The sequence below is a fragment of the Notamacropus eugenii genome, chromosome 7 (assembly GCF_028372415.1).
Source record: "Notamacropus eugenii isolate mMacEug1 chromosome 7, mMacEug1.pri_v2, whole genome shotgun sequence".
In the NCBI taxonomy this organism is placed as follows: domain Eukaryota; kingdom Metazoa; phylum Chordata; class Mammalia; order Diprotodontia; family Macropodidae; genus Notamacropus; species Notamacropus eugenii.
In genome coordinates, this window is record NC_092878.1 from 105,297,701 (window position 1) to 105,312,783 (window position 15,083).

At 38.9% G+C, this 15,083-nt stretch overlaps 1 protein-coding gene across 1 annotated transcript in view; it reads left to right on the forward strand.

The window, feature by feature from the left end:
* The window catches only part of FAM149A (family with sequence similarity 149 member A), a 71,930-nt gene continuing 56,847 nt past the window's right edge, over positions 1–15,083 (forward strand). Inside the window, exon 1 of the mRNA XM_072623109.1 lies at positions 1–1,737. Within this exon, the coding sequence (XP_072479210.1) occupies positions 536–1,737 (1,202 nt within the window). The 5' untranslated portion in view covers positions 1–535. The remainder of the gene's footprint in view (positions 1,738–15,083) is intronic.

Sequence of the window (15,083 nt, forward strand, 5' to 3'; positions counted from 1 at the left end):
CTGGGCAACAGTGGCGGTGACGACGGTGGCTGGGAGTGCCAGTCACCCTGGGCACCTTCTCAGCGCAGTCAGGACTTCCTGCAGCTCTTGCTGTGGGCTTTCACCTTTTGCGAAGCCAGAGACTCTGGGCTGTGTAGAGGAACAGAGGCAGCTCCTTAGCTCCTGCGTTCAGCCAAGTAACAAAGAAGAAACAAAGAGGACGGAGTGTGCCGCTGCCTTCTCACCTTTCTTAGGAAAAGGGGAACTGGGTGGGGGGGAAGGGGGATCAGTGACGTGAAGTTGGCACTGTTTTGCAAAGATCTGAGGAATTGACGGTCACAGAAAGGCGCACCACTGTTCGGGGCTGGAGAAGCAACTCGCACTGAGCCTGGGAGAGCCAATAGTTCACTCAGCTCACTTCCCTAGAGCTGTTACCTGGGCCCCCAGAATCCTCTACCTTCGAGGGTGGGGATGGAGCTTCGCTGCCAAGGGTAGGCTCTGTGCCCTGTGATTTAACTCTGCGCTCCCTCAGGACACGGCCAACCAGTGCTGAGATATGAAGGTCGCAGTGCTGGACCTGGGATCCTTCTTTGCCAAAATATTCAAAGCATCTGTACAGCCACCGGTGGTCGCCTCCCCTGTAACTCCTGCATCCTCCGGCAGCGCTTCCGCTGTGGCTGGGACTGGTCCAGCGGGCTCTAGCGTGGGCAACACCGCCAGCACCGGCCTCAGTGCTGCTCAGACCGTCACTCTTTTCCCCACCGTGGCTCCCAAATCCCCAGCCGTCCCTAGGGTACCCTCCGTCCCCCTCCCTTCCCCGGCGACCCTCCATCCTCTCCTTACCGCCTCCTATCCCAGGGTTTCCTCCGTGAGAAAAGTAGCAGAAATCGCGGGAGCCCCATTCTCCTTGCCCAGTAGCCCCAGGGCAGCCAGACTTCAACCCCTTCCCCAGCCCCTGCCTCATCCCTTGATCCAATCTCAGCCCCTGCTATCATCCCAATCCCAGCTTTCCTCCCAGTCCCACTCCCAACCTCAACTTCAACCTCTCTCACAGTCCCCATCTCAACCTCATCTTCAGCTCTTGTCCCATGCCCAGCTCCAGCCTCAGCCCCTTCCCCAGCTCCCTTCTCAGATTCATCTTCAGGCTCTGCCTCAGCCCCAACCGCAGCCCCATTTTGAGCTCCCCTCCCAACCTCACCCTCACCTTCTATCCCAGTCCCTTCCCCTTCCCCAACCTCATCCCCAACTCCTGTCCTTTCCTCAGTCTCAGCCCCAGCCTCTTTCCCAACCCCACTCTGAGGCTCAACTCCAGGTCCTATCCCATCCCCAGACTCAGCTCCAACCTCTGCCCCAGCCCCAACCGCAGTTTCTTTCCCAGCTCCAACCCCAGATCCTGCCTCTTCCTCTTCTCCACTCCCCTGTCCAGCCCCTGGTCCGGCGAGGCAGTGGTGGTGGTTACAGCTGCAGCAACAGTAGTGGGACCAGCTCCCCTTCTCTTCCTCTTCCTGTGGCCCTGTGGCGGCCGCCTCCAGGCCCTGGAGGGGTTGGAGTGGTCCTGCAACCTATTACTGGCACGGGAGGTAGCAGCAGCAGCTTAGAGGCGAGCCCCTCTCCGCGCCAGGCAGGCCCAGGAGAACGAGAGCCTGGTGCTTGGATAGTGCCGGGTCAGGGCACCAAGACTCTCTTCATCACCCTCCCAGACATCGGCGAGGAGTGGGGGACTGATATTGAGTCGGAGGACGATGGTAGCAGTGAAACGTGAGTTACTCAACCTTTTTCAGAACCCTCCTCCCCCACAGCGTGGTCCCCCCGCAGCGTGGTCCCTCCCGCCCTCAACTCTTTCAGGACCTACCTCAACATCCTCCCTTCCCCGTCTCCCAGTAACCACGATATTTGGTCTTGCTTCCCAACCTGAGCTCTAAGTCCTTCTCTCCCTTTCCTTTCCTCAGTCTTAGGGGTCAGTCATATTTTACCCAAATCTCTTCTCATCAGGCTTACCACCACCTCGGTCTCCTGTATTTTAAGGGGAGGCAATGGAGAGAAGGAAGGCGACTAAGGAGAGGAGGGAGAGCTTTCTTAAGTTAGTTTTTGAAGCTCTGACTCTTGCACTTGTACTTGCTACTTTACAAGTACAAGTACTTGTACAAGTACTTTCACTTGCTATTTTAATTTATACTGTCTTGTTTGTTTTGGGCCTTTATCTGATGCTCCAAAGCTTTGAGAAAACATTTCTCTTCCTTGGAAATTGGCAAGAGTGACGTTTACCCTGAGTAACCAAACACAAACATTGACAATGTTGAATTTTCTGCAAAACAAACAAAATATCTCCAGATTAAAAAAAAACAAAAAACAAAAAAACAACTTAAGTTTTTACCCCAAATAGGCCAAGACAGTTTTCTCATCCAGACTTTGAGAATTACAGTAGTTCAAACTTTATAGTACAGCTTAATGTGTCCCTACAGCTCCCTCTTCCTCCCCAGCTTTCTCCTCCATCATTACTTTTTACCTGATGTTACTTAGAGCATTAAGAATGTTCTCATAGCTAAGAAATAGACATTTTTATAAAGACATTTTGAAGGCCTAGAGTCGAATTTCTTTTTTGCAGGCAAAGCAAGTAAACTGTTTAGTTGGTACAGAAACTTTCACTCTTCTAAAACCCCACATACAATCTGAAAATCAGAGAGAAGACTAGATAGAATAGCCTTCTTCCATGGAATCTAGAAAGACATTGAACACTAATTTCTAACAGAAATTAAATTCACAATTGGGAAAAAAGTGTTTTCTTGCAACTAAATGCCTTGTTTGACTTTGAAATATGTCTTTAAAAATGTTAATGCTATGTATGCCTAAGTAATAGTGGATCTCACTAAAGGAAGGATCTCACTAAAAGAGCCAGAACCACTTGAGTAAGTAGCTGAATGAGTCTTAGGAACAATATCTTTGTTTTCGTCTACTGGTCCTTAGCATTTATACTATTAATGTTTCATGAGTAAACAGAGCTATACACCTGCTTTAAACTCTGATCTGAGTGCTCTTCATGAGAGATGCCGAATATTCAACATGGGACTTGAAAAGGATTTATAGAGCATGTGTTTAGGGTTTTATAATTTTGTGAATGGAAATTATGTTTTCATCATTGTCAACTATCATCATCCCTTACTTTCTGTCTCCTTCCTTGGAGGTGAGGAAAGTTAAATAAAAGGCATGCTCTTTGTCCTCCTGGAGTTTGTAAGCTTTTCTGTGGAGGATATGATGTGCATAAATAAACACATACAAGTTAGAAGGTGAAAGTACAATATGTTAAGAGATACAAAGTACTATGGGATCCAAGGGGAGGACATCTGACAGGATCAGTCAGTAGATCAGTCAATTGGCATTTATTAAATACCTACCATATGTCATGTACCTTATGCTAAGCATAGATCAGGATCACAGATCAGCATGAATCAGGACAGGCTTATTTTTTGAAATTATATATAATATTTTATTTCCCCCAATTACACATTAAAACAATTTTTAACTTTTTTTTTAAATTTTGATTTCCAAATTCTGTCCCTCTCTCCCATACCTTCACCTTCCCAAAGATGGTAATCAATCAGATATCGGTTATACATGTGCAATCATGTAAAACATTTCCATATTAGTAATTTTGCACAATTTAAAAAAAACAATGAAAGTGAACAATAGGATGCTTCAGTCTGTATTCATGCAATATTAGTTCTTTCTCTGCAAGTGGATGGTATGCTTCATCATTAGTCCTTTGGGATTGTCTTGGATCGTTGTATTGCTGAGAATAGCTGTCATTCACAGTTCTTCATTGTACAACATTGCTATTACTGATGTCCAGTGCTGTCCTGGTTCTGCTCACTTTATTTAGTTCATGTAATTCTATCTAGGATTTTCTGAAATCATTCTACTTGTCATTTCTTATAGCACAATAATATTCCATCGTAATCATACACTACAGCTTTTTTAGCCATTCCCCAGTTGATGGGCATCCCTTTGATTTCCAATTCTTAGCCACTACAAAAAGAGCTGCTTTAAATATTTTTATACAAATAGGTCTTTTCCTCTTTTGAGGGGATGTTATTTAGGTTTTCATTTGAAGGTAAGCTCCTTGATGTCAGGAACTGTTTTCTACTTCATCTTCATGTGCCTAGGGCCTTACGTATACTTGAACTTCATTTATGAAATGGCATAGCACTTTGGTGGTGTACCTCCCATACAGAGGGTCATGCTTTTGAACTGATCTGAATACTAGGTGAAAGAAAGAAGGTGAGCCTAGCATAAGTGATCTATATAGAGCATGGCAGAAAAACTAGGACAAGCTCAGAGAATAGTATATGATCCAGTTTAACTGGAATATGAACTGGGTAAAGAGGAGTAATGGGAGATAAACTAAAAAAGTAAGTGGGGTCCAATCATGAAAGACTTTGAGTTCAAGGAAAGGGGAGGTTGAGCATTACTAACAGTAGGTGGACAACATACAGTGCTTTAAGGTTTGCAAAGCACTTTATATTGCCCCATTTTACATTTATTTATATTTATCTCATTTTTGTAGGTAATGAGGAGTCATTGAAGGTTTTTCTGAAGGTTCTGACAAAATCAGAGCTGTGCTGTAGGAGAGTGAATTGAGTTTAAGTATTTGGATGAATTTCATGAAAAAGGTCACTCTAGAGCAGAGGACAGAGCACTGGACTTGAAGTCAGGATTGGATCATATTATACTTATGACACCTACTAGCTGTGTGACTTTGGGAGACTCACTTAATCTTTGTGTTTCATTTCTCTTATCTGTAAAACTAAAGACTTGGTGTTCCCTAAAGTCTCTTACAACTGTAAATCTGTAACTGCCAAATAGATATAGTATGGATCCATCAGGTGGTGGAAGGGAATAGAGTGTCCAGCCTGAAATCAGGAAGATTCATCTTTCTGAATTCAAATATGGCCTCTGACACTTATGAGTTATGTGACCTTGGTCAAATCACTTCACCCTATTTGCCTTAGTTTCCTCATCAGTAAAATGAACTGAAGAAGGAAATGGCCAACCATTCCTATGGCTTTGCCAAGAAAGCCCCAGATGGGGTCAATGAAGAGTCAGACAGGACTGAAATGACTGAACAACAATGGAGATACTGGAATCCAGAAGACCAGTTAAGAAAGTCTTACGATAATCCAGATGAGATGTAATGAAGGGAATAAAAAGGAGAGCTGTCTCAGAGGTAAAATTAATACAACAAAACAACTGATTGTATGTCAAGGATGGGGGAAGAAAACTATAGAGAAAGAGGAGTCAATGAAAACTCTTAACATTTCAAGGCTGAAAGACAGGGGAGAGTAGCAGTGTTAACTGAAATAGAAAAGTCAGGAAAATGAGTTTTTAACCTCAAATATTTTTAAAAATCTATGATTTTGTTAGTGTAGATTTTCCATTTACTGATAAAATAAATTGATCCTCCCCCCAAAATCCCCAAACTAAACCATAACAAAATAAATTTGATATCGTGGGTTGGTTTTCATGAGTTATTATTTTAAAAAATGTATCATCTGAGAGACAACCTTCTCATGATGAGGTCTTCCTCCTTTAAAGAGATTAGTCTTCTGCAATCCACCATCAGCCCTCTATCCATTCTATCTAGGCAGGACTTGCCATGTCTTAAATTCTGATTGTACAGTGTTTGAAAACTCATGGCAACCTCCATGTTTGGAAGGGATTTTGCAAACTTATAAGTGCTGTATAAATAAATGTTAGCATTGGTCATAATAATGAAGCACTGGGGTCAGATTTTAGTGCTTAACACTGCAATCAGTTCTCTTTACAGAAAAGGATGTTCTGCGTTAGTAAAGATACTGAAGTGGTCCGAAAATCTGTTCACTTTTATACCACCCTGATTTTTGAATGATAGAAAAATAAAACCTATAAATGAATACCTTAAGAGTCTCCCTGATTTTTTCCTCTGGCTCTATAGCTTTTTTGACTAATAATAGTAAGTGAAGTGCTTTTATGAATATCGTCTCATTTGAACCTCACAAAAACTCTGGGAAGAAGTACTATTATTACCCTCATTTTACAATTGAGGAAACTGAGGCAGGCTAAGGTTGAGTGACTCACCCAGGGTCACACAGCTAGTAAGTATCTGAGGTCATATTTGAACTTAGTTCTTCTTGACTACAAATCCAATGCTCTATCCATTGCTTCATTTACCTGCCTACTTATAATCATTATAGAAACAGACTTGAAAATCAATTTTGCAGGTTCTTATGGCTTCTCCCCCAGGCAGCTAAAAGGCAACAAGTGCTCTTAGAAATAAAGCACTATATCCTACATGTACATTCTTGCAAAGAGATACCATAAACAATGTTAGGTGTGAACACACAAACCTTCCACTGATAACATGTATCTTGTGTATTGACTTTGGAACCAAGTTCATATAAAGAGAATAAAGTATAGTGTCCTAAACCATTGGACTGGAACACTAGGGTTCTAGAGCTGGATAGGACAATCTAGTCCAAAGTCCTTATTTTACTGATAAGGAAACTGAAGCCCAGGTAGTAAATGTGGGCATTAGAATTGAAGTCCTCTTTCTCAGGAGCCTTTTAAAGTATACTTTCTAGCTTCACCATGAATCTCACTTCCAAGAACTCTTTTACTGGAGCCATAGTAAAGGAACACTTCAGTTTCTTTCACAGTGAGGGGTTAAGCTATGTGCTCTCCCACATAGAAAAAGAATCAGCTCAAAGTCTTGCCATTTGTCCTGATTCTGTCTTCTGGAGCCCCAGTCAATGGTCTCCTATGTGTGTTGTTCCTTCCCCATATTCTAATATGGGGCATTTCATAAAAGCAGGAACTTTCTTACTTTTATATATCTATGTCCATTATTAAATTATTTTTACATCTATTCATTTATAGAGAATTTGGGGGGAAATATTTGGACAAAAACAGGTATGAGCTGCACTGGTTGTTGGACAGAGTGCTTACTTGAATGAGATCATGAATACACTGAATTATTAAAAGAACCCAGTTGGCATTCAGTTTTGGACTATTGCTAATTTTCATCATTTAAAATTTTAAAAACAAATAAAGAAAAATCCAAACCTGTCATATCTAGTGACTGCTTAAGCTTCCAGCTTGGAAGAGAACAGGGGAGAGATTCCAATCTAGTCAATGAGGGAACACTGATGTGTAGGTTTTCTAGGTTTTGGTTCTTATCTATGAAATAAAGGAGGGTTAAACTTGATGGCCTGTAAAGTCCCTTTCAGCTCTATATCCTTGATTTTATACTATAGGTAGGTATTTTATACTATATAGGTAGAAAATCGGTACAGAGATATGAGAAAAATTTCATTAAAGGTGCCTAGAAAGTCAGTTAAAGAGCCATGATGCTCCAAGTATTTGAAGTATAAACTTTACAATGTTTCATACACAGAAAACTTGGTTCACTATTTTTTTGGGGGTAGAGGGGAAATTTTTTTTTTAAATTTTTATTTATTTTATTTTTAATTTGTGGGAAAAAATGAGGATTTCATGAGGTATTATGATAATAATAAAAAAAGATTGCACACAAAACTGCAAATCTAATATGTGCAGCTTGCTATTCTTTTTAAATACATAACAAAGTTATGATGTAAATTTATTTTTTCTTTTTATTCTTCCCCCTGCCCTAGAGATAACTACCATTAACACACAAATATGTGTATATATACATATATATATATGTTCATATATATGGAAAATCATTCTACACATACTTCTCTCTCTCTCTCTCTCTTTCTCTCTCTCTATATATATATATATATATATTCTATACATATTTTATCAGTTCTTTCTCTGGAGGCAGATAGCATCTTCCTTCACACGTCCTTCATAGCTAATTTGGGTATTAGTAATAGTCAACATGATTTATTCACTCAAAGTTGTTCTTAAAAGAATATTGCTGTTAGTGTTCTGCTCGTTTCACCTTCATTATTTTCTGCAAGCCTTTCCATGTTTTTCTAGGATCCTTGAGTTCATAATTTCTTTTCCTTTGATCTATACCTGGTTTCCCTTTTTCCTTTTTATCATAATTTTTTAACCTTTATTTTTTGTATAAAATTTTGAGTGTTGAGGAGAAATATTTCACGAAGCCTTGAGAGGTAACATAGCGAGTGTACAGAAAGCCAAGCTCGGCGGCTCCAAGATATGAGTTCAAATCTTGCCCCTGTTATTTATTTATTATGTGAACAAAACTCAACAAGTTGCTTAACTTCCCACAGACCCAGGCTCTTAGACTACAAGGCTCAGAGTAGGTGCTAATCTTCATTAGCATAGGGCTCTTCCTTATAGGGAGTTCCCTATCCCAGTGAAATCATAAGTCTGGTCTGAAATACTCAGGAGGCTCTCTGTTGTTGTAGTATGAATTGATGAGTCAACCAGACCTGCATAGAGAAGAAAGGAGGAAGATGATAATTTTGATCCTAGCCCTGGGATTCAAAGTGCTTTATGGAAACAACACAAAGTACTAAGTAGGAAAATTTCCCCCAGAATCCTCCTTCCTCCCTTTCTGCTTACGTCATGAAAACCCAAGGGTGTTTTAAATCTCTTTCATTTATAGCAATTGATATCTTGGACATTTTTTGTTTTGTTTATTTGGTTACCTGGGAGATTTTTCTGAGGTTCACTGTGTTTTCTGCTGGGATCCTACATTTCCATAGGGACCTGTTGGAGAGTGAGCTCAGCCTACGGATCATCAAATGACTTTCCATTTGTTCTTAAGGATAGTAATCACTTTGGTTAGGCTGGCTGTTGAACAAGGATATTGTGCTTTCAACAGGAGAAAATGAGGTGGTTTTCTTTCCTTTGTCTTATACAAGGATTTCTTACTGTTAAATCTCCCTAGTTTGTATTTGCTTATTAGTCTCACAATGCACATCTTGAAGCAGACATTCAAAGGTAAAATTGAAACCTCAAGTTCCGTTTCACAGCTGGCCAAATTTCAGTGTTTTCTAAAAGGAAATCCACGTATATCAAAATGATATTTTTGCTTCTCAGTGCTAAGCAAGCATATATGTCAGACTGATGGTTGATGGTAATGTCACTGGATAAATATTTAACATCCTCCATAAAAGTTCTTCCTATGACACTTTCCTATGATACATGACCATGGTATATGATTCTCACATATTGACAAGCAATGTGATATGGTGGAAAGAGTACTGAACTTGGAATCAGGAATCCCTGAGTTCAAACCTAGTTTCAGACACTTATTAACTGAGTGACCCTGGCCAAATCATTTAACCATTATGTGACTCAGTTTCCTCATCTGTAAAATGGGGATAATAATAGCACCTACTTCCCAGGGTTGTCATAAGGATCAAATGAGATAATATTTGTAAAACACTTTGTAAATCCTTAAGTGCTATATAAATCTTTGCTAGCTATTATTATTAAATCTATAATTTTGTGACCCATATTCCTGCTAAGAACGCAATAAAGGTATATTTTTCTTTAAACTCCCAACCCCATGGGAAGCATTTACAAAGCCCACCTACAAATAGTGTATGCTCTTCTAAAAGAACAGCAGGTGCTATGGAAACATACGCAATATGGAACTTGATTCAATTAACCACTAGCTCCAAATGGAAACAAATGATGTCTCATTCTCCGTGGAAGACAGAAATACGCAGAGGAGTAAAAATAACAGAATGTATGACCTCATACTTCTTAGTAACAATGATGCAATGTGAAAGGACTTGCAAATGATTTAATGCAGACAGGTGGAGTTTAAGCGCTTATCAGGGTTCTCCCACACCTCCCACACCTGTCGTGGCCTAAGAGGAAGATAAACTGACTCTCCTTAATTTTATTTAGACTCAAATGAACTCAATGAAAAATAGAGCTAAAATAATTCAATGAAGCATCCACTATTGCATTCTTTTCTCATAGCCTTGGTATTTTCACAAACTTATGGTTATTACTGCTATTACAATATACTTCCAAATCTGCTTACAATACAAAAAGTGAGGGGAAAGTAGATTAACATTTTCTTTATGTGATAACTTCATACATTAATCAGTTAGTAAACAATTATTTGGGCATCTAGGTACTGCAATGGGTAGAGTTCAAATCCGGCTTCAGATACTTCCTAGATGTGTGACCCTGGGCAAGTTATTTAAACATGTTTCTCTCAGTTTCCTCATATGTAAAATGGAGAAGGAAATGGCAAACCACTCCAGTAACTTTTCCAAGAAAAACCCAAATTGAGTCACAAAGAGTTGGACATGACTGAAAACAACTATTAAGCTCTTCCTATGTGCCAAGTCCTGTGATACAAAGAAAGATAAAAGCCAGGGGTAGCTGGTGGTACAGTGGATAAAGTACTAGCACTGGAGTCAGGAGAACTTAAATCCATAATCTGACTTCCTACACTTATTAGCCATGTGACCCTGGGCAAGTCACTTAACCCAGATTGTCTCAAAAAAAAAAAAAAGTAAAAGAAAGATTAAAACCATCTCTGCTCTCAGGAAGTTTACATTCTAATGGAGAAAACAAAATGCAAAAAACTAGGTATCTGGTTGGTTGGTTGTTGTCCTTTACTCTTGGAGAGGACCAAGATGACATCACTATGTTAGAGTCAAGTTACAGTGCATTTGACTATGGCTGATCAGACCAATACAAGTTCAGAATGATCTACCACAGATTGGGCACAAGTGGTCCATGTGAACATAGTCCTGGAGTGCTTTGTTGTAGAGTGTATGGAGGGGAGAAAAGTGCCAGAAGAATGGGAAGGTAGGAAAGTGCCAGGTTTTGATGAGCTTTTACATGTCATAGAGAACACTTCATATTTGATGCTGGAAATATTAGAGAGCCAAGGCAGGCTGTTGAACAGGGTCATATATTTTAGGCAGCTGAGGGGAGGATGGATGGCGGAAGGGAGGTGGAGAGAAACCAGACAGGGTGACCAGTTAGGAAGTCATTGTAATTGTCCTGGTGAGAGGTAATAAAAGCCTGATCAAGGATTGTTGGTTGTGTGAGTGGAGAAAAGGGAATACAGAGGCCAGTTGTTATAAAGATAGAAATGACAAGATTTGGTAATTGATTAATGAGGTGAATGTATTAAATTTTTATGGCAGGTAGTTGTGTTCAAAGAGAATTTCTAAACCCAAAAAATGTTAGGTTTTTTTTTTTCAGGGACTTTCTGATTCAGCTTAACAACTGGTTTATAACTTAGAGTCTTACTGGGTTGCCTGGGGGAACTAATAGGTTGATGATTTGTGCAGCGCATCAGGGGTAAGATTTGGACCTAGGCTTTCCATAGGTAAACTTCCATGGTAAACTTTCTTCCTATATATCTATACCACACTGATTCTATTAAAATAATAATGAGGATAAAATAGGGGTCTAGTGAACAAATAAATACTTAGTAATGTTTTTTATTTAGAAAGACAATATAAACTATCGATATTTACTAACGGTCTTTCAAAATCAAATTTAAATTGAATTTGTGTTGTGATACTTAGAGCAAAATACCATACAGCTTTTTCTTATTTTTCATCTTTAGGAGGTTTGAATATGTTTATCTCTGAATATATGTTAAAAGAAATATTCATCTGGCATGTGTCTACACCAGGACTGAGTTCTGGGCATTGTATACCATAGGATTATAGACTTTGAGTTAAATGACTGGACCTCTTCTAAATTCACCACAGGGAGGTACATCCAAAGAACCAGGGCAAGGTGAGGTGGGATGGGGGAATGCTTAGCTTCCCTTGACATCTTAAGGATTTTAGGGGAGCATCCAGGCTAGAAATTGGCTATCCTTCCACCTTGGCATATGATTGGATTATTTTTTTCCATCATACATTTCTCTGATAACATCTTCTACTCTGGTTTTCCTTTAAGATTCCTTAATCCTTATATGTAGAAGCCTATATATACTCAATATAAATCTCTTCCTTGACCTCTTAATGAAATTCCATTTTAACTTTTTGGAATTATTAGTGCTCTAAAGACAGCCCTTTGTTAAGCAAATAATTCATTTTGAGGTCAGAGTTGATCTTCAAAAGGAGTTTTAAGCTGATAAATTCAAAGGTTGCCCAAGGATTCTACTAGGTTAAAATGAGTAATATAAAATATTGGTGTTTATATGAATATAATTTTGATTTGTTTTCCAAGAAAAAAGATGCTATTAACCTAATACAAAACAGTGACTAATAAGTACTTGAGGAAGCATTTTTGTAAAATTCTGCAACTAAAGAATGTAGTATCAATCTACGTTATTGTGAAGTTTAAGCCTATTTCCAAACTAATGAAATGTCAGAGGTGCACTGTAAATGCTTACCAAACAACTCTATGAATATGTTTGACACATTTTTAAGTTTAATATGCATTATTAAGATTTTCACTACCATTTTCTTAAGTCTAATGAATAGAAATACTGAATCAAACCCTGATTTGTACTGTGCTAATTTCTGAGACATAAAGGCTCACACTGAAAATTGAAGTCATCACATTTCCTGAGCAGGTTGAAACTGGCTCTAGCATATTTCGTTAACCTAGTCATACTTAAAATAGACCTAGTCTTTAAGAATGGCAATCTTCCCTCAAAAAGTAAAAAAACAATGAAGAAATAAAATTAATAATACAAATATAATAAGCATAAAAATAATATAAAGGAAATCTAAAATTATGTTTTAAATGCTTTATTAAATATATTCTAATATATATATTCTATATATATATAAATATATTCTAATATATATATTCTATATATATATAAATATATTCTAACATGCATGGGAAAACAACTTTTAAAAGTTTTCATTTATTTTGACATTCAAATAAAATTTTTCATTTTGCAAACTACTTCTTTTTATTGCTGTCTTCTAACCTTATTTTGTAATTATTACTATGCTTTTTGTGTATACTTAACAACCATTGAGTTCCCTTCCAACTCTCATAATCTGTGATTCCATTTAATAGCAAATCAAATATTTTATTCATATCAGGAAGGCGTGTAAGGAGAATGTATTATCTTTCTAGAAAACAAAAACAGACAAAGAAGAAGCAATTAGATATGGCACTTACTGATGGAAATGCTATCCCTATACGTAAGCATTTTTTAATTAGAAGACTCCACTTAAGTGTTTAGGAGAAACCCCATAATTAAATATTGACAAGTATGCTCCTTCCTGTGAGTTCATATTGAAAGTTTATCAAGTTTGCAGAATATGATGTTTACCTCACTTGGCTAATGAAATTTTCAACATTTCATCCTGATTACCAGTAGACATTAAGCCCTTTTCAGGGTTTTAGCTACTGGACATTGAAGATACCTGCAGGTCTGAAAACGTTGTTAAGGTTCCAGTTTCCCTCTGATGCTCCATCATGGTTTAGGGAACTCTGAATTCTTGAAGGCACTGGGAGCTAAACATAAGCTCTTGCAAGTCTCAGCTAGCTAAAAAGGCTTGTGAGCACCCAACCAGTGATGGATTGAGTCACCAATAGCCCCTCAGTTGGGACCCAAGAGGTTCATCTACAGAAGGTTGGCCCTTAGTTGAAAATTACATAGTTTAGGAGGAAGAAATGAGTTTTAAAAAGTTAAAAAAAATCCACCGATAAATTAAAGAATCTGTCTGTTTTCTCATCATCAACCCTATAAACAATGTCAAATGGGTGAGTCACTCTCACTAATCCTTTTACGTAATTAATTACTGAGCCTGAGGCCTTAAATTGAATTTAGAATCGACTACAAGTTCATAAAGGAATTCTTCCCACCTTTTTGGTTTAGTATTCTTGTCACTGCCTGAATTTAGTGGGCCAGTCAGTCATTTTAAAATTTTAAAGTTTTCTTAACAAGATATCCTATTAATACATACCGTGGAATTTTTTTGATGAGGAAATCTCTGGAGTTGTGGAGATAGAACAATGTACATTTTGACAGTGGCTTGGGAGTTGTATTGCAAGAAGAAAATTTTGCTTGTGTAACAATCAATTGACTATTAAGTGCCTGTCTTAGGAACTGAGGGGTACAAAAATAAAGACTGAAACAATCTCCACCCTTAAAAACAGGGACAACAAGAAGCGCATATATATATATATATATATATATATATATATATATATATATATATATGAAGCATATACTACAAAGAATATATAGTTAATACCTGCTTTGGGTTCACTTCCCTCAAGCTTGCACTAGAACTAGAATACTGGGTCCCCCATAAGATGCACTGCTACTGTTCTCAGCATTCCAGGGATAATGCTATGGGGGGGTTATCCTCCTAACCTATAGCTCAGGAGCCCCCATCAGTGTGCTCCTTGTTAACAAATGGCTGGGTGAAGCACTGACCTTGCCGCTGCTGAGTTTACCAGACTAACTTGCTTCTGGGCTGAACCGAGAAGGGTTGCTTGACCACTGGGAAGCTGGTAGATAGGACTGGGCAGATTGCCCTGCTGCTAAGCCATGTTTCCTCAGGCTGGACTGGCCAGATTGTTGACCTGCTGAGCTCTTCTGATAAACCAGATGATCTTTCAGATTCCCTGGGTTTGCTCTTTGATGAGCATTCATAACCTCTTACTTCCTCTAGCCACTAGTTTGGCACTAGCTCCTTTGACCTGGGCCATGGCCCTTTGTCAGGGATTAACCCAAGTCTCTCCTGTTTGTCTTTCCTCAAAACCAGGTTCTGAAATGCTCAAGTCAGGAATGGTGAGAGATACAGCTCCTCCTGTTCAGTCATCCTTCCTGGTACAAAGCAAGTTCCTTTAGCAAGAGGCTGTACTGTTGCTTTTGGTATCAGTCTAGATTTTGCCAAGAAAGCCCCAAATGGGATCACAGAGAGTTGGCAGGACTGATATGACTGAACGAAACTACAACATGAACAAATTGAGGCAGTCATACTTCCCAGAATCCTATTCAGAGCAAAATAATAAATATAGTCTGTTTCCTAAAGGCCAGTTCATGGTCTAGTTAGCTTCTATATATGCAGTTGAGCTATTCAAGCCTCAGGCCTTTTCTTGCTTTGGACTGTTATTTTTTTCCTACTCTTGAAAGGACTTTTCCTTATATTTCCATGCCTGCTTTTTCCTTGTCTAAACTTCAGTTTTGCAAAATCTCTAGAGGGCAG